This window comes from Mesoplodon mirus, assembly GCF_964341445.2.
Source record: "Mesoplodon mirus genome assembly, chromosome: 1".
NCBI classification, from domain to species: Eukaryota; Metazoa; Chordata; class Mammalia; order Artiodactyla; family Ziphiidae; genus Mesoplodon; species Mesoplodon mirus.
The window spans coordinates 24,873,780-24,900,553 of NC_138976.1; the positions used below are offsets into that span (position 1 = coordinate 24,873,780).

The 26,774-nt window shown below is 47.0% G+C and overlaps 1 protein-coding gene across 1 annotated transcript in view; it reads right to left on the reverse strand.

Annotated features, from left to right (window-relative positions):
* Positions 1–26,774, reverse strand: part of TRIM14 (tripartite motif containing 14) — a 28,764-nt gene that overhangs the window by 1,541 nt on the left and 449 nt on the right. Inside the window, 10 exon segments of the mRNA XM_082623172.1 lie at positions 5,200–5,532; positions 5,536–5,572; positions 5,574–5,710; positions 5,713–5,804; positions 9,151–9,243; positions 12,805–12,967; positions 16,609–16,713; positions 16,717–16,842; positions 24,059–24,083; positions 24,085–24,152. Coding sequence (XP_082479298.1) covers positions 5,284–5,532; positions 5,536–5,572; positions 5,574–5,710; positions 5,713–5,804; positions 9,151–9,243; positions 12,805–12,967; positions 16,609–16,713; positions 16,717–16,842; positions 24,059–24,083; positions 24,085–24,152 — 1,095 coding nt within the window. The 3' untranslated portion in view covers positions 5,200–5,283.

The following is a 26,774-nucleotide window of genomic DNA, read 5'->3' on the forward strand; positions in this document are numbered from 1 at the left end:
CTGGCTGAGAGCAGGCAGGCAGTTTCTAGCAGGGAACCCCTCAGTTGCTTCCAGGTCCTGTCAGACTGGAATGTGAGAAGGGCCCAGGCTGCTCTGTAGACCTCAGCTGGATTCCCCCAGAGGGCAGAAGCCAGTGAGGCTCACACCTGGAAGAGCCACTGAGGGCATAGGGCCTAACTCTGCCTTTTGGGTAGAGGATCGGGTAATGTGTTGGAGAGAACTGTGAAGAAGGGCCATCGTCTAGAACCCACTTCCCATCAGGGCACATAGAGAAAATCACAGCCTGTGAATGCCGTGTGTAGGTAAAGTATGGGGCTGCCTGCAGCCAGGAGCAGCTGGCCACCTCATGCTGTGCCAGGCCCTGAGGGCAGGAGGATGGCTCTCTGGGCACAGCTCTGGCCTATTCGTACGTCCCTGAGCACCTGCCAGGAAGGAGGTCCAGTGCTGGGCCCACAGTGAGGCAGCAGACGGTCCCTGTTGGAGAATTCACAGCCTATTGGGTGCAGTTACGTCCACAAATAGTGCCCCCTGCATGTGTGAATTGCTGAAATGTTTCCCAAGAGTCATGAGAGCTATGGGAATGGGGATGGGAGAGGTGTTGGCCAGGGAAGCTCTCCTGGAGGAGGTGGCACTTTAGTTCAACCGTGCATGTTGAGAAGTGACTGAGGGAGGAATTGTGGGATCTGGGGAAATTGGAAGTACCCTGTATGTCCAGGTGAAAGTTGGGCAGGGAATGGCCACATGGAGGGGAAGGAAGGGATTTGGAAGGTTGTCAGGAAGGAAGCAAGGGCTTAAAAGCCTGCTGCCTGTACTGTGTTCAATTGGCAATGGGAAGCCATGGAAGGCTTCAGAAGAGGGCATGGTGGACTCAACCTTGGGCCGCACCCCTCTTATGCTTACCCTCCCACCTCGTATGCAGCTTGGCTTCTTGGGCAGCCTGTCCCCTCCTCATGGTATGGACTCCTGCCCACCATGCCCTGGCTGCACTGGGCCACCTCTGTGTGCCCTCTGCTAGGCTGTGTCTCCACCAGGCTATCATCACTGTCCCCTTCTCCCTGGCAGAGAGGAACTGCAGAAACAGAAGATATCATGCAGTAGACAAGAAAGGGTCCCTGAAATCTCTAAAAATTAGTAAGTGACCACAAATGGCTTCAGTGTTGATCAAAAGTTGCCCAAAGTTACATAATATTATCTTGGATAGGAACAGCTGGGAGGCAGAATTTGTTGCCACATAAGCAAGAAGTTCTAACGTGAATTACCTTCAGAAATAGTGAACTCCCCCCATTACTAGAGATATTCCATCAAGCACCAGCTGACTAGAGCAAGAAAGTTGTGGAGGGGCTGGGAAATGAGCAAGGCCCCGTCCAGGCCTGGGTGCCGTGTGCTTGAAGCAACACAAACTCCCAGTGAAGAACACGGTTAAAAGGGACGGTACTCATATTTTATTAAAACCACATCTGCAAGCAATTTGCTCTTATCGATAAGGAAATTTCTACAGATTCAAGTCTGAAAGAGAATAAGTGATCAGTACCGTTACAGACATGGACCCCAAGGAAACTCAGTCCTGTGCTGAATATTCACGGAGGCTCCTGATACTACCAGATGGCAGCTAGGAGTATCGGCTGTCTCAGCACCGTGTCAGGCACAACAGGAACTCCACTGGGGATGCTGATAGGTCCTGGCATGGTACAGTACTGTACAGTTTTTAAGGCAAGTTCATATCCTCTGGGCTCATTTGAGCCTCACAGCACTTGCAGGTAGGGTCATTAACCCCATTTTACAGATGACGCCCCAAGGAGTACAGTGACTAGCTTGAGGTCACGATTGTGGACCAAAACTGCAGTTTTCGTCCTTTATAGTCCAGCTCTGACTCTGCTACATGAATCTCAAACTCTCAAATCTCCCTCTGGGTGTAAGACCTCATCTCAGAGCCCATGGAAGGTAATCCAAAGGTAGACTTAAGTCCCACAGAGTAACCGGGCAAAAGCAAAGCATCACAGGCCTAAGAAGAGAGGGGCCATCTCCAAAGAACATATAGAGATTGCCAACAAACACATGAAAGAATGCTCAACATCATTAATCATTAGAGAAATGCAAATCAAAACTACAATGAGATATCCTCTCACACCGGTCAGAATGGCCATCATCAAAAAATCTAGAAACAATAAATGCTGGAGAGGGTGTGGAGAAAAGGGAACACTCTTGCACTGTTGGTGGGAATGCAAATTGATACAGCCACTATGGAGAATAGTATGGAGGTTCCTTAAAAAACTAAAAATAGAACTACCATATGACCCAGCAATCCCACTAGTGGGCACTACCCTGAGAAAACCATAATTCAAAGAGTCATGTACCAAAATGTTCATTGCAGCTCTATTTACAATAGCCAGGACATGGAAACAACCTAAGTGTCCATCAACCAACAACGGATAAAGAAGATGTGGCACATATATACAATGGAATATTACTCAGCCATAAAAAGAAATGGAATTGAGTTATTTGTAGTGAGGTGGATGGACCTAGAGTCTGTCATACAGAGTGAATTAAGTCAGAAAGAGAAAAACAAATACCGTATGCTAACACATATATATGGAATCTAAGAAGAAAAAAAAAAGGTCATGAAGAACCTAGGGGTAAGACGGAAATAAAGACACAGACCTACTAGAGAATGGACTTGAGGATATGGGGAGGGGGAAGGGTAAGCTGTGACTGAGAGTGGCATGGACATATATACACTACCAGACGTAAAATAGATAGCTAGTGGGAAGCAGCCACATAGCACAGGGAGATCAGCTCGGTGGTTTGACCACCTAGAGGGGTGGGATAGGAAGGGTGGGAGGGAGACGCAAGAGGGAAGAGATATGGGAACATAGGTATATGTATAACTGATTCACTTTGTTATAAAGCAGAAACTAACACACCATTGTAAAGCAATTATACTCCAATAAAGATGTTAAAAAGAAAAAAAAGAAAAAAGAGAGGGGCCAGAGCGAGTAGGCACTGGCTAGAGACTGGCTGCGTTCACCTGAACATGGTGGATGAGTACAGACCCCAGTTCCACCATTAGCTGGTGACCTTGGGCAAGTTACTCATTCTGTGTCTCAATTTTGCCATGTGTACAACTGGGATAACTTTATACTTCCTAGGGGTGATGTAAGGATCAAATGAGTTAATAGCTGTAAAGCATTAGAACAGTGCCTGACAAAACAGCAAGTTATTTTTACTTGGACCCTGCGGCCATGGGTCTGGGAATAAATATTGGTTTGCAGGGATGAACAGAGATATGGGGTCAAGTGCATGCATCTTCCTCTGTCAGGAATGCCCTCTGCCTGTCAGAATTCAGCTCTGGGCCATCCCCAGTAGAATTAATTTCCCTCTTCTCAGCATTCCTGGAGCATAGTGCTGAAGACATCTATCCAAGCTAGAGTTTTAAATGAGTTGGTTAGGACTAAAGCCAGTTTTGAGGCTCCTTCTGCCTTGTATTCTACTTACATTACATTGCCCCATATGAAAGTACCGTTTTTAGGTTAAAAAAAAAACTATTGGAAATTGGCAGTTTTATATGGTTCAAACCAATTAATGCACTGAGAGTCTGTTTAAACCCTGAGGGAGATTGCTTTGCGTTTTCCTCACCCTACCACTGCCCTCCTGCCAAGCACCTAAGAAGATACTTTTACATAGTACCACTTCAAAACCATTAAGGAATTTGACAGACAGGATGCTGAACCTTCAGAACTGAGGCACAGACCCTGGAAAGAGGCCTTTCCCTCCCTACTAGAGGGGATGATCTCCCTGGGAGGCCCTGCTGATTTGGCCTTCTCTATTTCCATCATTACCTTCTGGAAAGCAGGGGCTCTCTGGGTTTCCTTGGCAACATTTTGGATCTGAGGAGCACAGGGATGCCTGAGCTGCCCAAACCCCACTCACAGTTAGTTCCTCTCCTTTTGATTCCAACAGGGTTGGGAAAACTGCCTGTGGTTGCTTAGCAACAGTCACCTGCTGATTTCTTCCCAACATCCCCTAAGAAATGAATAAGCAGTAAAATCTTCCAGGTTGAAAGCTGGGCCTGAAGGGCTGGGCCAGGGGGCAAGTGAGACACATGCCTGAGGGCTGGGAGGTGGCCGAGCCCTTAATCACCGTGGGTGACTTTAGCAACTTTCTTTCAGGACCTTATTCTCCCCAAATGTACAATGGGGTCAGGCTGAGTGATCTGTGTGTGAGACCCTCCCAGCTCAGCTGTTCCGATTCAATAGCAGCCAGCTAGTGGTCATTCACTCGCTGCCTTGGAGGGAAGGGACTTTCTGAACTTTTCAGGGTGGGTAAGGTGTAGGACATGGCTGCCCTTAGGAATCTTCCAATCTAATTGGAAAGACAGGTCCCAGACTCTGGATCTGATACAGAGAGATTCTTGTAGCTTGGGGAGACTTCCTGGGGGCAGTTAAGCCTGGGGGAAACAGACAGGCAAAAAGAAGAAGGGGCTTTCCTGTATAAATGTGTTTATATGGGAAATGGCAAGGGTATAGAGGTGGAACTATGCGACACACAGTTCTGATTGGAGGGTCTCTGAAAAGAGCAGTAGGAGCTAGATGAGGATGTGTAGTTTGCGGCAGACTAGGAAAGCCTTGACTGCTAAGGTAAAGTGCTCCCCCCCCCCCAATAGTCCTTGGGAACCTTCTGATAGTTCTAAGAGGTTAAGTGAGGTTTCACGCAGATCACTCTAGCTGTAGGGTGGAGGATGAGCACGGGAAAGGGTTCAGGCCAGGAGGTGTTAAGAAGCTCTTGCAGCGGCTCTTAAGGGAGTGACATGGACAAGCTGAAGGAGAGTGGAGAGGAGGAAGCAGATCCAAGGGACATTAAGAGACAGAAAAGTCTTAGCGACTCTTTTTCATTCACATATTTACTGTGCGCCTACTATGTGCCAGGCGGTTGTGAGTGCTGTATGAGGGAGAATGTTCTGAGGCTGAGGATCATGTATTCTGACATGGTGAGGAGGCTTAGGGCTCACCTGTGGGTGTGTCCTTTCAGGAACCTGGACTAAAAGCAGTGTAGTATAAGGGCCCTGGTGGCGGTGGGGAGTTCGGATGAGAGAGCAGCAGCAGAGGACCTGTGTTTAGGGCTCGTTTGAAACTAGCCTACCTAGGAGAGGAACTGTTAAAAGCACAGGGCATGACTGGTAGGGGAGAGGATGGGAATGCTTACAGAGGCGGCAGTAGACCAGCCACGTCCGGATCCGGTGAGACCAGAGCCACGGAGAGCCTAGGGGGGCCACTCAGGTGTCGGCCCCTAGGGCAGTCGGGAGATGCTGATGGCCCCTTCCCAGAGCCGCAGGGCCGGGTAGAGCAGCTCCTGGAAGGCGGCACGGAAGGTGTGCAGGTGGGTCAAACCGCCCGTCACGTCGTAAAAGGTGAAGACACCGACCTCGTAGTCCAGGAAGACGCCGAGCCGGTCGGGGTCGTCGCGGGGCCGCAGACGGCTGCGCTGGCCGTCGTGGAAGGCCCAGTTCTCGAGGTCATACAGTTCGAGGCACCAGGACTAGCGGTTGCAGCCCAAGCGGGCGGCGGCAGAGGCGCCGCAGGGAGCCGTAGGCCGCGCCCACCCACCAGCCGACGCCCGCTTCCTGCACGTCCACTTCCCAGTAGTGGCGGCCGGCGTCGAAGCAGTCGCGGCCCAGCACCTGCCACAGCGCGTCGAAATGCAGCGCAGCCCCAGGCTGCCGTGGTGGCCGCAACGCACCTTCAGGCGGTCTGCCGAGAGGCGCAGGCGCGCGTGCAGCGTGTCTGCCTCCAGCGTGGGCGTGCGCGCGTCTGCGGAGGGCGGGGACACCGGGCCGCGCCTGATGGGCGAGGCCAGTGCCCCCGCCCCCGCCCCGCCCCCGGAAACCGACCCTGCTGGTACCCGCTGTTCCGCAAGTGTTCAGGGTAGAATACAGGGAACACTGAAATCACGAGTGGGGCGGTGGCTGGGGAGCACGGACAGGAGAGAACATTTTAGTGCACACCCGTTGTACGGCTTAAATTTTGTACCATGGAATTTGTTGCCAATTTCTAAAACTTTAATAAAAAATAATCCTATCGGGGCTTCCCTGGTGGCGCAGTGGTTGAGAGTCTGCCTGTCAATGCAGGGGACACGGGTTCGAGCCCTGGTCTGCGAAGATCCCACATGCCGCGGAGCAACTAGGCCCGTGAGCCACAACTACTGAGCCTGCGCGTCTGGAGCCTGAGCTCCGTAACAAGAGAGGCCGCGATAGTGAGAGGCCCGCACACCGCGATGAAGAGTGGCCCCTGCTCGCCGCAACTAGAAAAAGCCCTCGCACAGAAACGAAGACCCAACACAGCCAAAATAAATAAATAAATAAATTTAAATTATATAATAATAATCCTATCACTGTTAACACTTGGGTGTATATGTTTCCAATTTTTTTCTTTACTTGCCCCTTTATAGTTTTTTTCTTAACGTTGGTGTCATACTATACAGGCTCTTGGGTAATCTGCTTTTTAAATTTATTGATGTATTTATGAACATTTTACCACATCAAGTAATATTCTCTTATAAGAGCATTTTAATGGCAACCTTAAGATTTTGATGTATAGATGAATTATAATAACCTATCCCCTCCCCCCGCCTTAAAAAATACGCTTTTTAAAAAGGTTTTGGAAACACTAATATGAATACATCTTTATGTATCTGATTATTTATTTAGGATATATTCCTAAAAGAAGAATTGCTCGGTCAATGGGGATGATTGTGGTTTTAAGGCCTTTGGTAGATATTGCCAAACTGTCCTCCAGAAAGGTGGTGGTGATTTAAACTCCCAATAACAGTTCTTGTTGCATTATACACATCTGTAGACATGAAGTTAGAGAAAAGTCTAGGTCTTAGGGCATGTGGATGTTTAGCTTTAGTAGATACTGCCCGATAGTTTTCTTGGTAATATTTTGGAGTTTTCTGTACAGAGGTTTTGTACATCTTTTGTTAGATTTATTCCTAGCTTTTTAAAAGTGTTACTGAAAATAATGTTTTTAAAATTTCATTTTCTAATTGTTTATTGCCAATACATAGAAACACAATTGACTTTTGTATGCTGACATTACATCCAGCAGCTGTTCTAAATTCATTTGGTAACTAATTTATTTATAGATTATTTTGGATTTTCTGTAAATAATCATGTCAGCTTTGAATAATATCTTTTTTTCCCTTTTCCCATCCTTATAGCTTACTTTTTTTTTTTTTTTTTTTTTTTGGCCTCAAGGCACTCTCTAGGACATCTAGAACAATGCTGCATAGAAGTGTTTATACTGGGCATCCTTTTCTCCCACTCCTGGGTAAATACCCAACAGAAATGCATACATAGGTGCATCAAAAGACATGTACAGGGATATTCAAAGCAACACTATTCACTAGAGGCAAAAGCTAAACAATCCAAAATGTCCATCAATAATATTAAGTGTGCTACATTCATACAATGGAATACTACACCACAGTGAAAATCAACAAACTACTGCTACACACAATGATATGGGTAAATCTCACAAATGTCATGTTGTTCTGTCGAAGCAAGACACAAAAGAGTAGTCTGAGTGATCTCATTATATAAAGGTCAAAGACAGGCAAAAGTAATCTTTACTGTTAGAAGTCAGGAGAGTAGTTTCCCTTCAGGATAGTGAACTGGCATGAGGAAGGATTCTGGGGAGCTAGAAGTTTCCATTTCACGGTCTGAAGGAAGTTATTCAATGTGTTTACTTTTCAAAAATCATTGACCTACAGCCCTTTGATTTGTGCACTTTTATGTATTTTATATTTGTTAAAGTTTAGTTTAAAAAAATGCATGCCTAGTAATTCCATTTTGAGAAATTACTCCTAAAAAAAATACAAAAATGAGCTAAGGTGTATTCAGTCACTTATTCATTAATTCAACAAAGAAGTACATGAATGGATGTTTGGGATTCCCTGGTGGCACAGTGGTTCAGAGTCCGCCTGTCGATGCAGGGGACACGGGTTCGTACCCCAGTCTGGGAGGATCCCACATGCCGCAGAGCGGCTGGGCCCATGAGCCATGGCTGCTGAGCCTGCGCGTCCGGAGCCTGTGCTCTGCAACGGGAGAGGCCACAACAGTGAGAGGCCCGCGTACCGCAAAAAAAAAAAAAAAAAAAAAAGAATGGATGTTTACTGCAGCACTGTTTATAGAAATGAAAATGTAAAGCAGCCTAAATGTCCAACAATATATGAGATTGATTTAAACATGGCATATTCAATGGAATACCATGTATCCTTTAAAAATAACCATAATATCTGTGTTTATTAAAATAGAAAATTGTTCAATCTATACTATTAAATTTTCAAAATTACTAAAGAAGGCAATTCCCTGGCGGTCCAGTGGTTAGGACTCTGCACTTCCACTGCTGGGGGCGGGGTTCGATCCCTGATTGGGGAATTAAGATCCTGCAAGCCTCGTGGTGGGTGGATGGATGGGTGGATGGATGGATGGATGGATGGATGGATAGATAAATAAATAAATAAATAAATAAAATTACAAAAGAATATCTATAATATGATCCCATTTTTAAAAATCTGTAGACATATATATTTTTTAAATGTCTGAAAGAATATATGACAAAAATTAACATCATTTAACTCTGGGGCAGGCAATTGATTTCTTTCAGTATATGTAATTTCTAATTCTCTACAAGCATGCATTACCTGTATAATTGTTTAAGGGAACAAAGATGTTCATAATATATCAGTAAATGAAAACACAGATTACAAAACAGGATGTAGAGTATGACACCATGTTTGTAAAAAATATATATATTAAATATTGATCACAGTATGTATATAGATATGCCCAAGAAAGTTAAAAGGCAAATAATAGTAGTTATCTACTACTACGTGTCTGCTTGGGTATGTGAGCAGAAAAATTTCCGAAGCTCTTCAGTGATTTATGAGTGATTTTCTTTTAAAAATCTTTTGTTTTCTAATTTTTCTACGGTGAACGTGTATTATTTCTGTGGTTTTTAAAAAACTGATAATAAGGCTTAAGAAAACTGAAGTTGGGTTTCTTAGGGGAAAAGGGGGGCCTCTACTTCAGTGACCCTCCCTCCCACCAGTACACCCCACGCCCTCTTCACCCTCTCCCCGCTCATGGGGTCTTACATTTTAACAAGAGTGATCGCTCTGGTGAGGGGCTTGTTTTCAACAGGGAACCCGGCTGGGCGCCAGAGGAGCCCGAGTGCTGGTAGTTTACGTCTGTAATGAATTGTGAGAAATGAGTGCCTGGTGTTCATGCAAACAGCACAAATTACAAAACATACTAAAAATATGATAGAACTGGAGATTAGCATAATCTCTCCCCAAGAATTGTATGCAAATTTAAGTAGGAAATGCAAATTCACAGTAACAGGAAAACTTCAGGACAAGGCTCAGATCTACACAGAAACACACTTTCCAGGATCCGAAGCAAACTGAGCAATGACAGGCCAGTGTGAGGGAGGCCTGGACATGGGGAGGAGACAGCAGGCTCCAGGACCATCCTGAGAGTCAACCATGTACTCAGCAGTCAAGGAAGGGGGCAATTTCATGGCAGACATGCAAATTCTAGGATAAAGATCGAAAACAAGAAATCAAAGCTGAACCCTTAGGAAGGTCGCGTTCAGGTCTCATCCAGGTAAGAGGGAGTTCAGGGGAAACCCAAGTCATGGTCCCTGTCTCCAACAGCTCAGTCAGGAAAATGAGGTGAGAAATGGGCTTGCTTGAGCTGTATCGCTCAAGGCAGAGAGTGCTCTAGATCGAAGAGGAGACGTGAAAGGGCTCCAGGGCCTGGAGGGGTCAGCGAAGGCTTCATGGAGGAGGAAGCACCTCAGCTGGCCCTTCAAGGATGGGGAAGATTTGGACACCGAGAAAAAGGATGGGAGGCTTTCCCCAGGATACAGCAGGAGCAAAGACATTAAGGACAGGTGCTAGGAGCATTGTGTAAAAAGTGAGGAGCCATGGAAGGTGTTTGAAGGAGCGTAGACATGAGCAGAAGAATCTCCAGAGCTCTCTCTGGTGGGGAGTGGATGGGGCAGGGTGAGTGTGGAGGCAGAGGCCCTGTTGGTAGGCTCAGGCCTGACCTGGGGCAGCAGGGATAGAAAAGGGGCTGGGTTCACAATATACTGCAGTGGTACAAGTACCAAGGCTTAACTCTAATGCGAGTGGAGAATGAAGAGTAGATTGGAGTCAAGAAGCAGAGGATTGGGGGTTGAGGCATGGAAGATGCCGGATTCCATTTCAGCCTGTTGAGCCTGCAGTGTCTGTGGAATTCACAAGTAGGGAGGTGAGGCGGGACACTGGAAGGGCAGTGGTGCTGCAAGACCCCCATCTCCCTGTGGCCTTCCTGGGAGTCAGTACCTCTCAGTATTACCTGTGATAGTAAGAATGATGGCCTTGTCTGGTGGTGGATGAGGGGTGATGGCCTGGGAGGAAGCAGACTCCAGGGGATCAGAACACAAACCTTGGGACCAGAGTCTGTTTGAATTCTGCCTCTACCCCTAGCTGTGTGACCTAGGGCAAGTCAGTTAACCTCTCTGACCCTCAGCTTCCTCATCCGTAAAATGGGGGATAATGAAGATGTCTACCATATGGAGTAACGCTGATTGTTGCATTTTTTAGCAAAACCAACACAGAACACATGAAGCAAATAACCACTGGTAACCTTGACATCAACATGAGCTTCAATCATGGTCTGCCATGTTTTGACCATGGAGCAAATTTTGTCATGGATAAGATCCATGCCACGAAAGTTAGGCAGTTCTTGCCCTGAACATCTTCAGGAATTAGCTTTAATTCTCTAAATGCAGCTTCATCATTCTGCAGGTCAGCAAGGCTCACTTCCAAAAGTTAACCCTTGAGGCCATCAAATGCAATTTTGGTTCCTGGAGTTCTCATGACTAGGGTTTTTCCAATATTTCTTATATGGAATGTAGTTGGTGCTTTCACATCGTACCAACCTTCCTTAGAAAACAGATCAACCATTTTCTTCTTGGCTCCCTTTTAACTGCCTTTCGTCAGGCATTTGCTCTTGCAAACCACCATGGTGCTGCTCAGAGAGCCAAAAGGGCCATTCCCTCCAAGTCTAAATGCTCTTTTCCATCTCGGAATATGACAACTTCCTTCTAGTTGTTCTGGTCAAAATCTGTGGAGTCTCCTTGGTATCTCTTTCTCTCTTCTTCCCTTCCTGTGCCCACATCTACTCCTGTTGACTCCCCCCACCTGCCCTTTGCTGTTCCTTCAAACATGCCAAACTTACCCTTACCTTGTGCCTCGGGACCTTTGCACTTGCTTTTCCCTCTGCCTAGAAGACATTTCCCCCAGATATAACTAACGCTCACATGGTGCTTATTATGCCTGAGCGCCATTCTGAGCACTTTACACGTAAGAACTCATTTAGTCCTTACAAAAACTCTCTGAGACAGGAATATATTATCGTCTCCATTTTATGGATATGCAAACAGAGGCACAGAAAAGTTAGGTGCCCTGCTCAAGATGGCAGGGTTAGGAAGTGGTGGACCTGGGATAGGAACCCAGGCAGTCTGGCTCTGGCTCCAGTGTCCATGCATGTGACCACAATGATCTCCAGCCCATCCTTCAGGTCAGCTCACACATCCCCTTCTCAAAGAGGCCTTTCCCACTTCCCATAGAAAATAGCTCTTCCTCCTGGTCATTCTCCTTACTCAGCTTTATTATTTTTTTTCAAAGCACTTTTTAAAAAATAAATAAATTTATTTATTTGGCTGCGTCGGGTCTTCATTGCTGTGCACGGGCTTTTCTCTAGTTGCGGTGAGTGTCGTTGCGGTGCACGGGCTTCTCAGTGCGGTGGCTTCTCTTGCTGTGGAGCACGGGCTGTAGGCACGCAGGCTTCAGTAGTTGTGGCAGGCGGTCTCAGGAGTTGTGGCTCGCGGGCTCTAGAGTGCAGGCTCAGTAGTTGTGGCACACGGGCTTAGTTGCTCCGTGGCATGGGGGATCTTCCTGGACCAGGGATTGAACCCGTGGTCCCCTGCATTGGCAGGCGGATTCTTAACCACTGTGCCACCAGGGAAGTCCCTCAAAGTACTTCTTATCACTGACATATATTCATTTGTTGTCCATCTTCCCCTTAAAAGACTGAGCACCACAAAGGCAGGAGCTTTGTTTTGTACCCCACTGTGCCCAGCACATAACAGGGGCTCAGTAAATGGTCTGAATGAATTCTAATAGCAGAGCTGAATGAATGGATATTTCTGAACACCTGCTTTGTGTCAGGCCCTGCAGTGACCTCAGAACTGGACCCAAAGTGGTTCTTGCCTTCCAGGCATTTAAGAGAGGAAGGGAGGGGTCCATGTATCCAGTTGACAAACACCCCCAGGCACAAGATGGAGCAGGCCCAGGGCAGAGGGGGGAGACGGCCGGGAGAGCGAGCGAGCCTGGGGTTTCTTGCAAAGGCTCCTCAGGTGAGCACAGCTGTGGGTCCTGACCAGGCAGAGGAAGAGGAGGGGGAGTTGGCCCTTCCGGCTGGGAGCCCAGCGCAGGCAAAGCTGAGGTGTGGCAGAACCTCGGGAGCAACTGAGGGCCAGGGGCAGAGCAGTGCAGCTGCGAGAAGCAGGACCTGGTCTCCGAATGGGTAGGAGGTGAGGTTGGAAGGGAGGGTTGGCCCAGGCCCAGGAGACCCTGACCACCCAGCCTAGGGCCTCTGTGCAGGAGACACATGATTCAGGGTGGCAATCTTCACAGCTGTCTCTAATCACAGGGCACTAGGGGAGTAAAGGACTCAAGGTTGGTCACATGGTGACTTACTCGCCTTAAGGCGGACGTCCAGTGGCGTCTGTAGCGGGCTCTGCGTGGCTTCCACAAAGCCCTTAAAGAAACTCTTGACGGGCTCAAAGGAGTGGGGCATGGGGTGGCACGACTCCCCCAGGCTCATCTGCTGCTGCATCTGCTGCTCAGCGGCCGTGTACACGCGAGGGCACATGGGGCTCAGGTTGGCTTGGAGCCGCGTCTCAGCCTCCACCACTGTGCCCAGGAATAAACCCAGCCAGCGAGCACTGGCCCCACCTGGCCATGGCACCTGCTGCCAGCCCAGGCCCTGCCCCTGGGAGCAGAGCCCCGAGGACCGCAGCCATGGCAGCCCCCACCCCCCACCCCGCCTCGAGGAAGGAGGTAAGCTGACTGCCCCTGCCCTGAAGTTGCTCACCACCTTGAAAGGGACCCCGAAGCTTTACAGACACTGTGACAGAGGTCAGCCTGAGGTACAGGTGACGAAAAGAGCGAGGGGCCAGTTTTCCTGGGAAAGGTGCTCCTGGGGCATGTCCAAAGGGGGGGAACAGGAAACCATATCCCAAAGGGGAAGCCAAAGACTCTGGAAGCTCAGCTGGAATGCTGACCAAGGGGGTGTGCCCACCACAGTTGGGGCCTGTCCTGTTTTCTGCCCGGACAGCACCTTTTAAATATCCTTCCTGTGTTAAGTGTGGCTTTGCTAAGTAGAAGCAAGAAAACTGTCCCAGCCCCTGGTGTAGGCATGTGACAAGGAGTCTCCACTCCAAGACTTGGATGTGGAAGTGAGGGTAGGCTGGTGACAGTGGCGTGTAGCTGTCAGGGACAGCAGTGGTGGAGGTTCCAGGGGGCGTGCTCTAGGTCAGTGGTGTGAGCTGTGACATCTTGCCCAGCGGAGAAGGGTGGGTCTACACTGGAGCAAGTCTGTGCCATGGCCTTGACTTCACTCCTGTGGCCTGGTCTTCATCACGACTTTCTGGCCTTCCCGGAGATCAGATGTGCTGCCTAATACTCTTTCATAAACTCCTTTCTTGCTTAAAACAGTTACAGTGGATTCTCTTGTTTGCACCTAAGATCCCTGTCTGCACTTTCTGGAGGGTTGTCCTGGGCAAGGATTTAGAAGACAGCACATTGCCTTAGGAGAGCAGGCCCTGGCTGGTGGGTGGTGCTGCCCAAGATGGGAGGTGGGGTGGATGCCTCAGGAGGGAGGGAAGGTGGCCCAGCGCTTGGCAGGAAGGATGCTGGGCCTTGGAGGGGCTGAGGGATGGTCTCCAAGCCCTGTCTACCTAGGAAGCTGCAGGTCTAGAGCCCATCCTCATTCGGGTGGGAAGAAGGTAATTTGTGGAGAAAGAGGGCTAAGGTCACACTCAGAGGGCTGGCCAGGGAGCCAGAGCACTAGCAGGGAGGGCAGGGAGCAGCTCCGGGGTGGCCCAGAGGGCAGGTGGGCGGGGTGGGACTGGGGAAGGGGATGAGGGACAAATGCGACCACCTGGTGACCCCAAACTCCAGCATCTAGCACAGGGCCTGACACATAGGAGGTTCTCGATAAATGTTCATGATGCAATAAATGAATGAATGAAACTGAGCACATCTACTTCTTGCCTTTGCAGGCTCAGGGAACAGCCACATAACCACCCATCTCTCAAGCCAGAAACCAGCTGTCATCTTGGATTCCCCCAATCACCAATCCTGTCACACCTATCAAACTCGCTTGCTTCTCCCCATCCCCACTGCCCCTTCACTGGTCCAGCCCACCATCATCTCTCTCCTGGATACTGTGGTCTCCTCCCAGCTTTCCTTCCAGGCTCCATTCCTGTCTGTCCAGTCCATCCTCCAGCCTGTCACTAAAGTGACCTTTCTAAAGCATTAATCTGACCGTGTCATTCCTCGCTGCAAAACACTCCCCTGGCCCCCGTTCTCTTTACAGGACAAAGTCTAAACTTCATAACCAGGCATATAAGACCCTTCATCAAGTAACCCTGGCACCCCTACATCTCCCAACACACCTCCCTCCCTTGTACCCTTGCCCCGCCTCCAGTCAGGCTGAACCCTGGCAGTTCTCCAGCCTGCCAAGCTCTCACATGCACATGCTTCCTTTCTGCCTGGGATGTCCTCTCTGCTTTTCCCCTCTGTATATACCCAGTGAGCTCCTCCTTATTCTCCCATACCAGCTCCACTGTCACCTCCTCCTGGAAGCCTTCCCTGATTCCCCATACAGAGTTGGACTTTTCTTGGACACACTTTTGCTAGCTCACTTAGCTCTGCTGTGTTGTGAATAACTTCCTGAGCATGTCTCCCCACACATGAGCTCCTAATGTGAAGCAGGGGCCTGTTGCAATCAGGTTGCTCCGTGTATATTTGATGAAAATATGAGTGAACAAATGGAAGGAACGATGAATGATGAAAATCAGTAGCTTGGGCACCAGAGAATTAAAAAAAAAAAAAAAAAAGAGAGAGAGAGAGATGAGAAAGCCCTGAAACTGTATCTATGATGGAAGAATAGCATTCTTCTCCATGGAAGCATCCCTTTGCATTAGATATTCCTAAAATGTACAACTATTTTAAAAGAAAAAAAAATGTGCCCCTCTGTGCGTCTTGCCTCTCTTAAAGTACAACGTCTAAAGTGCCTAGGAGAGCACCTCACCCAGAATATTTTGTTAGGTTTTTTTTGTTGTGGTTGCTATTTAACAATGAGACACAGGCTGAATTGACCAAGGCCACATAAAGGCACAAGAGTAGAAATAGCCTCCAGGGACTGGCTTGACTAGTTTTGTACTGACTTATTTATTTGTCTGTCTTATTTTGCAGCCAGAGCCCATGCTAATCTGTGGTTCAACTCAGTGCCATCTTTACTTAGTTGTACCTTGCTTCATCCCACAAACCTTTAAAGCATCTTACAAAAGTTATCTAATGCTGCAAGATTTTCCTTTACAGTGAGAAAAATGAAGCCAAGAGATAACCAGGATAAGACTGTAAGCTGGAAGCCAGAGATGAGGCATAAACTGTATGCCACAAAGTCTCATCCCAGCTATTTGAAACATATTTGGCTCTAAGCTTCCCAGAAGCTATGGCAAAGAAAGAAAGAGGGAGAGTTAGATGAGTAGAAAAGCAATCCAAGTGCACAGGTGACTGCACAGGAGTACTGACACGAGAGAGGAGTTTCTCCCATGGTTCCCTGAAGACGGGAACGCGACCCTCAACAACATGCTTTCACTAAGTGTAGTAGTGAATATTATAGGGACTAGTTTTTAGATTCTCCTTCAGTATAAGATAATAGCCTCCAACAGAGCCCACTGGCCAAGGAGTCCCGTCCTTCTCGCCCCTTTGAGCAAACTGTGACTCCACTCTTGAAGTCTGCTTAGTAGCTTTTGCAAGGGTGCCTGCCTTTCCAGGAGTGATGTTTCCATTAAGACTGTACCGTCAGAGGACTGGGCAGTGATGCCTTGTGGCTTTAGAGTCAGACAGACCTGATCCCAGATCTGCCACCTACCAGCTGTATAACCTTGGATGAGTCTCTTCATCTCCTTGAGCCTCCATTTCTCATTAGTAAAATGGGGTGAGAATATCCAATTTGCAGAGTTCTAGTAAATATTAGAGCTAAGATACAGAGGTGCTTGGAACACAGAGGCCCTCAAAAATGGTGGCTGTTCATGTCATTTAATTAGTCCAAGATGTATATTATCTTCCTAACAATGTAATCAGTCTACCTGCTGACAAGGCAGTTCTCTGTGTATTTACTCAGTGTGTGAATACTGTGTTCAGTGCCACATTAACCAAGATGAAATGTGGCGGCTGGTGGCTGCTGTGAGGGCAGAAACCCAGCATTACCCGCAGCAGCTGTACAGGACTGGGTTCCTGGCTGATATTCCAGACCCTGTTGGAGAGATTGTTCATGACATCGATTTGCTCCCCACAAGACTCAATTTGCTCCCTCTACGCCTGCAGGGCAAGCTGCGTGTTTTTCTCAATGAATTTCTTGGTCAGAGCTTCCTCTTCATCAAGTAGTAATCTGAATTCAGGAAATTTCCTGGTCAGCCAGGTTTTACTTGACTCTGCATGAGCCTAAAGAAAAACCCGAACAATACAAAACCAGATGCAGATGATATGATTGCCAACCAGGAAATCCAAAATTATCAACATGAAAAAAATTATTATGACTTCTAAAAAGTGAGTTCAGCACTTATAAAAAGCTTTCCTAAGTACCAGCTATAACCAACTGGAAAATGAATGGAGAAATAAAGATCATCCTTAAAACAGTAGGAAAAAAATAGCAAAATATTTAAAACTAGACCTAACAAAAACTGTAAGGGCCTAGATAAAGAAAAGCATAAAACTGTACTGAAAGACATAAAATAATCTGAATGCATGGAGGAAAAACCATATCCCTGGCTAGGAAGATTGAATACTATAAAGATGCCATTTGTCTCCAAATTAGTCTATAAATTGGATGCAATCCCAATCAAAGTCTTAACATACAGATTAACCAAATGTTAAATTACCATGGGGGAGAATAAGCACAGGAAAAGCCAAAAATTTCTTTTAAAGGATCAATGAAGGGGAATTCGCTGGCGGTCCAGTGGTTAGGACGCCAGGCTTTCACTGCTGAGGGCACTGGTTCGATTCCTGGTCGGAGAACTAAGACCCTGCAAGCTGTGTGGCATGGCCAAAAAAAAAAAAAATCAATGAAGAATGAGCTGCCTTATTAGATATCAAAACAAACTATAAAGGTACAAGGTTTAAAACTATGTGGCTTAGGCATAGACAAAAAGATCAAGAGCAAAGAATAGCTTAGAAAAGTATGTATATACATATATATAATTAATATAATTATATATATAACTCAATAAATGGTATTGGTACAGCATGCAATTAATCATGTATTTTAAAAAAAACTAAGATTCTTATCTTATTCTGTATACAAAAACAAATTCAGACAGAACCCCACCTATGAAGTACTCTTGTGAAAAATGTGAATCTGAATCTGATTAAGCCTCTAGATCTAACTTAAAGATACAATTTAGAAGACACATAGAGCACAGAGGAGCATGTTAACCATCAACATAAAAAATACATCAACCAATAGCATTGTGAAAACTTTCACTCCTAATTCAAATAAACAAATAAAGTGTGACATTTATAAGACAATTGGGAATGGGACTACTGGTTGGATATTTGATAATATTAAGGAACCACTGTTAATTTTCATAGGTGTGATGATGATACTATGCTTATATATTTTAAAAAATGAGTACTTATCTTATAGAGGTAATATGCTCAGAGTTTTACAGATGAAATTGTATGTCTGCGATTTGCTTCAAAACACATATGTAGGGCCTCCCTGGTGGCGCAGTGGTTGGGAGTCCGCCTGCCGATGCAGGGGATACGGGTTCGTGCCCCGGTCTGGGAGGATCCCATATGCCGCGGAGCGGCTGGGCCCGTGAGCCATGGCCGCTGGGCCTGCGCATCCGGAGCCTGTGCTCCGCAACGGGGGAGGCCACAACAGTGAGAGGCCCGCATACCGCCAAAAGAAAAAAAAAAAAAAACAAAACACATATGTATGCTTGAGGTTTTCCACGATAAAAGCTAAACAAACAAACAATTCTAAATAGATCAAAGCACTATACATTAAAAAAATAATAAACCTACTAGAATAAAATACAAAACAATTTTATTTTTAAAAATTTTAGAAGGGGAGACCTCTGTAAGAGGAACCCAAAACTCAGATAGCAAAATGGGAGTCATGACAGGTTGGACTACATAAAAAAAGAAACTCTTCCCAAGAGGTAAGGCACTGTAAACAAAGCCACATGACAAGTAACAAACTACACAGGCTTACTATCCATAACATATAGTGAAAAAAGAAATCATTCAATTTAAAAATGGACCAGAGATATACAAATGCCAACAGACGTATGAAGAGGTGCCTCAGCGTCCCAAACAATCAAGGAAGTGAGCAGCATAATCAGAAAAAAAAAAAAAAAAAAAAAAAAAAAAAAAATATATATATATATATATATATATTGGCCATCAGACTGGAAGAATGCTAACTGATGGATAATACCAAGAGTCCATAAGGGTGTGTGGAATAGGCACTTACATACACTGCAGGTGGTAGTGTCCATCAGTATTGCATTTTTACAGGGTGATATGATAATATCAAAATTTTAAACGCTTAAATCCTTTGATGCAGCAGCTCCTCTTGCAGGAATTGATCCTAGAAAATGTTTTCACATGTGCACAAAGATTTGTGTACCAAGAAGCTCACTATAGCATTGTTGGAGATAGAGAAAAGTTGGACAAAATTTTCAACATGGGAAGTATATATATATGTTCATTGCACAAATTATGCTGCATTCATACAATGAAATAATAATATTCAGCGATTAAAATGAATGCAGTGTTCTGACACATGCTATAATACGGATGAACCTTGAAGACATGATGCTAAATTAAATAAGCCAGACAGAGAAGGACAAATATTGTATGATTCCACTTATATGAAATATCTAGAGTAGGCAAATTCATAGAGACAGGAAGTAGATTAGAGGTTACCAGGAGCTGGTGGGAGGGGAATGGGAAGTAACTGCTTAATGATTACAGAGTTTATATTTAGGGTAATGAAAAACTTTTGGAAAGAGTGCTGATGGTTGTACAACACTGTGAATGTAATTAATGCCACTGAATTATATGCTTAAAAATGGTTAAAATGGTAACTTTTATGTTATGTGTATTTTGCCACACACACACACACACACACACACACACACACACACACACACACACTCTCTCTCTCTCTCTCTCTCTCTCTCTCTCTCTCTCTCTCTCTCTCTCTCTCTCTCTCTGCAGTGGACCTATATGTCCTGTCGTGGGAAGCTCTTCAAGACACCGTGTGAAAAAGGGCAAGTTGCAGAATAATATATATAGGATGATCCCATTTATGTAAAAGATAACAAAATTAAAAGTGTACATGTATATATGCATCTGCATGTTTGCAAGTGCATTTTAAATGTCTGGGGACTTCCCTGGTGGCGCAGTGGATAAGAATCCGCCTGTCAGTTCAGGGGACATGAGTTCGAGCCCTGGTCCGGGAAGATCCCACATGCCGCGGAGCAACTAAGCCCGTGAGCCACAACTACTGAGCCTGCGCTCTAGAGCCCACGAGCCACAACTACTGAGCCCGCGTGCCACAACTACTGAAGCCCACGCGCCACAACTACTGAAGCCCACGCGCCTAGAACCCGTGCTCTGCAACAAGAGAAGCCACCGCAATGAGAAGCCCGCGCGCTGCAACGAAGAGCAGCCCCCACTCACCACAACTAGAGAAAGCCTGCTAGGAGCAAGAAGACCCAACACAGCCAAACTAAATAAATTAATCAAAAATTAAAAAAAATAAAATTTCTGTTAGTTTGGTCATGTTTGGGAAGAGGTGTGGGATTGGGGAAATGGTCAAGAGGGACCCTCACTCTGTACTTTCCATAGCTGTACACTGTATTCTAATAAACTTTAAATTTTAAAAATCGAGATGCGTTCATGTATTACTAGTACAATTAAAAAATAAAATCAGGGCTTCCCTGGTGGCGCAGTGGTTGAGAGTTCACCTGCCGATGCAGGGGACAGGGGTTCGTGACCCGGTCCGGGAAGATCCCACATGCCACGGAGCGGCTGGGCCCGTGAGCCATGACCGCTGGGCTTGCGCGTCTGGAGCCTGTGCTCCGCAATGGGAGAGGCCACAACAGCGAGAGGCCTGCATACCGCAAAAAAACTAAATAAATAAAATAAATAAAATCATAACAACAAAAAAATCAGGTCGGCTTCTTTCCTCAGCCCAAATGTCTGTACAGCCCACACAGCAGAAAGATCCTTGGTACCCAGGCAGGCATGGGGGTGGGCAGGCTCCCTTGTGTGCCATGTTCTCTCCTTAGTGGGGCAGGAATGTGTGGTTTGGCAGGATCTACGGGATGGGCTCCCGAAGTCTGTGTTTCCCGTGCAATGTTCTAGGCAGTGGTGAGGCTCTGAGTTTAGAGCCTCATATTGATTAAATTGGCTCTGGGCTAGCTTGGGAATTAGTCCACACTTACAACATGGTTTCTATGAGTCAGTGAGCCTGGACAGAAATATATCTTTGTTGAATGATTAAACGAAGGAAAGAAAATGTGTTCTAAACGCTTGATTTATCCACACATTTTGGAGGCAACATATGTACACGGAGGACCTTTCTACAGAAACTGAGAGCAAATATCTTCTCCCAACCAACTGGGCTCCAAGCAGTTTCTACAGATCCACTTTTTAAAGAAGAATATACAAAATAAGCTTAATGACACTACACATTGTTATAAATCTCAGCGTAGAAAACTTAAGTATAGGCAAGATGAGGCGGATTATGCAATATGGTAAAAAAAAAAAAAAGACTGAGAGAGAGAATTCTGGAAATGAAACAAGGAAGTACACTGTCTGGTTTGGGCCACATTGGTTCAAAGTGAACTAATGTATTATATATCTATATATATATCATGTATTTATATACTCTTTTGTTGTTGTCCACAAGAGTATCAAAAGCTCACTGTGGAAAATTTGGAACATTTGAAAGAAGACTATAACCACTCTGCTATACTGTCAACTCATCCCAGTTTGAGTAAAAAGTTAGGGTAGCAGGCAAGTGTTGATTTTCCCTACACCTGGCATGTATGAGCCCGCTGAAGAGCCCTGATGGGGAAGCAAACAGCCTATTAACAAGGATGTCAGAGAAAAATCATTTAGTGGGTACTGGCTTGGGGATTCATGTTCAAGCCCTTCTTGATTGCTCTCTGGAAAGGCATGGAGGGGTAGGTGTGGTTGTTGGCTTCTGAACAGTAGACGTTGGACAATTATGAACTTTACTGGTTTTAATTTGTTTACCAAGCTGTTTTATGGATTAATTTTCAGGCAAATGGCCTTTTCCCTAGTACTGCCTCTGAGTAAGCAAGGCCAGAGAGGCATGGTTGCCCCAGATCTCTTTGCCACAACTACGCCTGCCACAGTTCAGCAGAACGCACCAGACCCCCTACAAACGTCTGCGCCTATTGAGCCAGGCGACTCACTTCTAGGAACTGTCCCAGAGAAAATAAATCAAGGTGCCAGATATCACTGCAGTGTTGTTTTACCTGAGTGAAAGCCTGGAAGTGATCTAAATGCTCAACATTAGGAAAATGGCTTCATGAATCAGTCGATCCCTATAATGGAATATACAGCCTCTAATACTGACACTGACAAAGAACTTTTAATGACATAGGGAAGGGTTAGGGTCTTAAACGAACAACCACAAAACCCCCCATATGGGGCTTCCCTGGTGGCGCAGTGGTTGAGAGTCCGTCTGCCGAGGCAGGGGACGCAGGTTTGTGCCCCGGCCCGGGAGGATCCCACATGCTGCGGAGCGGCTGGGCCCATGAGCCATGGCCGCTGAGCCTGCGCGTCCGGAGCCTGTGCTCCGCAACGGGAGAGGCCACAACAGTGAGAGGCCCGCGTACCGCAAAAAACAAAACAAAACAAACAAAAAAAAACCATATGTAAAATGACATATAGTTTTGGTCAAAAAGGGAGAAGGAGCTGACATGGAAATCCCCCTTCCTACTTCAAACACATGGAAATGCTGATAAAATGAGCAAATTTTAAAATCACGCGATCAAGCTGGAAAAACAAAAACAAAACCCAAAAAACCAACCCACAATCAAACAAACAACAACAAAAAATGGGAAATCCTCGGGTGCCAAAAACGAAGAGGGAACTTGGCGTCAGAACCATGGGCAGTGAGCTGAGTGAGGGACCCCGGTGGGGTGGAGGTGGAGGGGTGTATGAGAGACACACCATGCTGGGGCCGGGTCATCTAGGAGGGCGCCCTGGGCACCTGGCGTCCTGGGAGCGGGAAGGGGGCTACCTGACCCGCATCAAACCAGATTCACAGAGAGCCGCTCCATCCATGAACTAGGCACCAGTAAAAGCCCACCCACGGGCCTGGGGGAAGGGCAAGGAATCTTTTGATCCATCCAGGGTCATGCATGACTTTTGCAACTTCCTATAAATCTGTAATTACTTCAGAATAAAGTTTAAAAGTTGGGGAAAAGCTTCAAAGAAAGAAAACCATTCCTTAGATTAAGCTGAAACCTGCCCCCTTAGACTTTCCACACGGATCCTAACTCTTTCCTCGGGGACCCCCAAACCATATCTGCTTAGAGATTTACAGACAGTGAGACTGTGCCCTGACTCTGTTCTTCTGGCTGAACAGCCCAAAGCACCTCCACCATCCCTTCAGGTGTGTCAACTTTCAGTTCTCAAATCCTTGTGAACTGATGTAGTTGCCTATACCCAGAGTCCTGCTCTTGAAGACATGACATGATTAACAATTAACCCAGGGCCACAGGTGTAAACCACAACCGTCCCCAGTAAACTGGGGCATGCTGTCACCCGAAAGATAACGGATGTTGGGCAAACAGGGGGCCAACTCTGTGGCCTGGTCTGGGTGCCAGCTACTCCTGTGGTCGTCAAGGCCAATCTCCCTGCCTGACTTGGGGTGGCCAGTCTGGGGTTCACAGAGCCCTCAGTGAGACAGGCCCTGGGAGGGCAACCCACTCCAGCCCTCACTTTGAGGCGGTGGCAGCTGAGGCTGAGAAGGGAAGGGATCGGCCAAGTTCACCTAAAACGCTCCTAAAGAGCAACACTATTCTCACAGTCAAAACAGCAGCTGGGACAATGTCAGCCCCAACTTCCCACTTAAAACCCACAAAAGAATCCACTTAAATAAAGTGTTATACAAGAAGCCTGAAGAAAGTACATATTTATGGAATACATTTATACCTATTTACTTTCAACATTGAAACCTAAAGAGCGATCTGTGTGTTCCTTACCTTGTATTTTGCTTTGCTTAAGGCAGTTTGGGGTGTAGGGGATGGAGGACTAGTCTGTCCAAGAGAATGGCTTTGGCCATGGCGGGAGAAAAGGCTGTTCCTGCATTTTGTCAGGCATTATGGGACAAGGCCAGGGCTCTGGGCAGAGGCAGATTCACCACAAAGCTAATGAAACAGGAGCCCCAGGTCCCTCCCTGGCATGGCCCCTTCATGGTCTTGCAACTAATTTTGTGTTTTCTCCAAAAGGGCCCCCTAAATTACAGAAGCCCCAGGTCTCACCAAACCTGACCTGCCCCTTTGAGGCTGTTTTTCATTTTCCCTTGGCTCCATATTGGGGAGAACTGTGTGTCCAAGGGCAAAGGTGGACATCTCATCTAGAATAAGGAAGAATCCCCACTTGCCTTGAGCTTCTCAGCAGCATCTTGTCTGGGTTATGTTGCCAACTTGCCGCTGCTTCTTGGTTGTCAAATTCTTTAAACATTCTTGGGTGAGTTTCTGTATGTGAAAGTGTTAGGAGAGAAGTCTTAATGTTGTTACTTTTGAGATAACAAGTCACCCCAGGGGTCATGTCACTCCTGTATTTTTTTTCAGCTGAGACTCAAAAGGTGAGCTGACTTGCCCAAAGTCATGAGGCAAGTTGGAAGATGAGCTGGAAGTAGGGCCACTCTGATCTTCATGGCCCTATGAGGTATTCTCCAAACCTCGAGGTGCCCCCTTTTTTTCTAGGATAGTCCTGCTTGTGACCTGCTTTTCCAGGCCCTCAAATAGGACTTTAGGGAAGCAGCTTGGGATCAGGGGAAGAGCCTTCACTTCTACAGTGAATACTGAGTACCTATAATGTGCTGGGGCCTGTTCTTGGAGCTGTCCTCATGGAACTTGCATCCAGGCTTGGTCTGTGGTTCTCTGGCCTGGACTGGGGTTCAGAGGACCTGCATGTGTAAGAGGTCCCCTCTCCCACCTAAGATGGCTCCCTTCCTTATCTCTGCTTTTTGCAACTGCCATTTCTCCAAAGGCCTTACCTCCATCTTACCTTCTTATGGCTCACCTTACACTCAGCTGCTGGACCAACTGGGAGCTTCCTGAGGGCAGGTCTGCTCCATTCTTGGTTCCTGCTACCCCACAGGGACCAGGGGGTGACCCAATAGTGTTTGCTGAATTGAACAGAATTACCAGGGGCTGCCAAATTCAAGTGGAGAGCTGGAGCAAGTTATGAGCCTAAGCCCCAGAGTCAGATGGGACCTCCTAGGTCTGAGTCCCAGCTCTCCTTCCACATGACCTGGGCAAGTGATCTCACCTTTCTGAACCTCGGCTTCCTCCGCTACAAAAAAGGGGACACCCCTACAGAGTTGCTGTAAAGAATAAGAAGTACACAAAGTGCTTGGTATAGTGCTTGGCACACAATAAGTGCTCAATAGACGTAGCTTGTATTGTTATTTTAATATCCAACAAGCATTTGCTATGGTGTGCACAGTTTTATTCTAGCTGGGGGGCTGGGAGTGAGTGGGGGGGCTGGGAACACAATAGTAACCCAAGTATAAGCCATAGCCTCAACTTCCAGGAGCACATCCATACCCCACTGTGATTTCTAAGCCTTCAAGTCCAGCTCCTGGCTATCAGCCAAGGATAACCCAGCTTCCTGGTGCTTGAAACCTCCAGTCACAGGGTGCTTCTCCCATCTAGGTACCTGGTGAAACCCCACTTATTCTTCACGGCCAGTTCCAATGGCTCCTCCTCCAGGAAGTCTTGCTGGGCTTCCTGTCCCTGGTTCACACTGTCCTCTCTTTGGCTCCCACTGACCACTGCCTCAGACTCCCCAGTTACAATACGTATCATACTGTATTGTCACTGTTTGTTCTTCCCCCACTAGCCAAGGAACTCCTCCAGGTCAGGAAAGAATTGGTCTATTCCTTGACTCATGGCACCAGGTATGAGTTGAATAGATGTCTAATGAATGAATGAATGGGCAGATGGATGATGCATGAACAGACAGGTGAGTGGGTGGGTGTGTGGATGCAAAAGGGGTAGGTGGGTGGACCTGCCTATTAGAAGCTGTATCTCTGAAAGCAGCCTTGTTAACTCTGAAAACAGCATTTTGAGGAACTAAATTATTATTATAACCATTTTATAGACAAGAAGAAGAAGATCTTGGAGGCAGAGGCAAGCCTTGAATCCTGGACTCCACCTGCTAGATTGGCCCCCACGTGGCCCATTCTCACAGTGGAGCTCCAAGGTTGTCACCATGATGGTGTTAAGTCATGCTGTGCAGGGGATAGGTCATTATGGGGCTGGATTAACCACAGACGACTTCTTGAAGGTGGAAGTGGTAGAATCAACATCTGTCTGTGACGGGGGGCCTGCCTAGCCCAGAGAGGTTGGAGGGGTCTGACTAGAGTCACTGGACAAGTTGGCCACAAGGATGGGACAAGAGTCCAGAGCCCCCTTCCACTATTAGGAATAATCATGGGTGAGAGCTCCAAGGTGAGAATGGGCCCGTGGGAGGCAGTCCTGGGTTCAAGGCCCGCCTCGGCCTCCAGAACCCTCCTCTTCTAGGCCACGAAGCGGCCGGCCTAGCTCTCACCAGGCTGTTATGAGCGTGGAATGGAGCCGGTATGGAGGGGGAGGGGGAGGGGCAGAATGGCGTAGGCAGAGGGCCTTTGTGTCCGCAGCCCCTCTCTGAATTCCAGGAGGGAAAACCAGAGGAGGTGTTTGTTTGGCTTTCCGGAAACACAGATGTTTTCGAAGCGGGAGATTTTTCATCTTTGTTAAAAGGCAGAATTTCTTCCGGCCCAAAGGCAGTGTGGTGCACCCGCCTTGGTGGGTGAGGTCCGGGATATCCGGTGCCGGCCGGGGCGCCCAAGTTCTCACTCCCAAACCCACCTTTTTTTTTTTTTTTTTTTTCTTGCGGTACGCGGGCCTCTCACTGTTGTGGCCTCTCCCGTTGCGGAGCACAGGCTCCGGACGCGCAGGCTCAGCGGCCATGGCTCACGGGCCCAGCTGCTCCGCGGCATGTGGGATCTTCCCGGACCGGGGCACGAACCCGTGTCCCCTGCATCGGCAGGCAGACTCTTAACCACTGCGCCACTAGGGAAGCCCCAAACCCACCTCTTCTTATGCTTA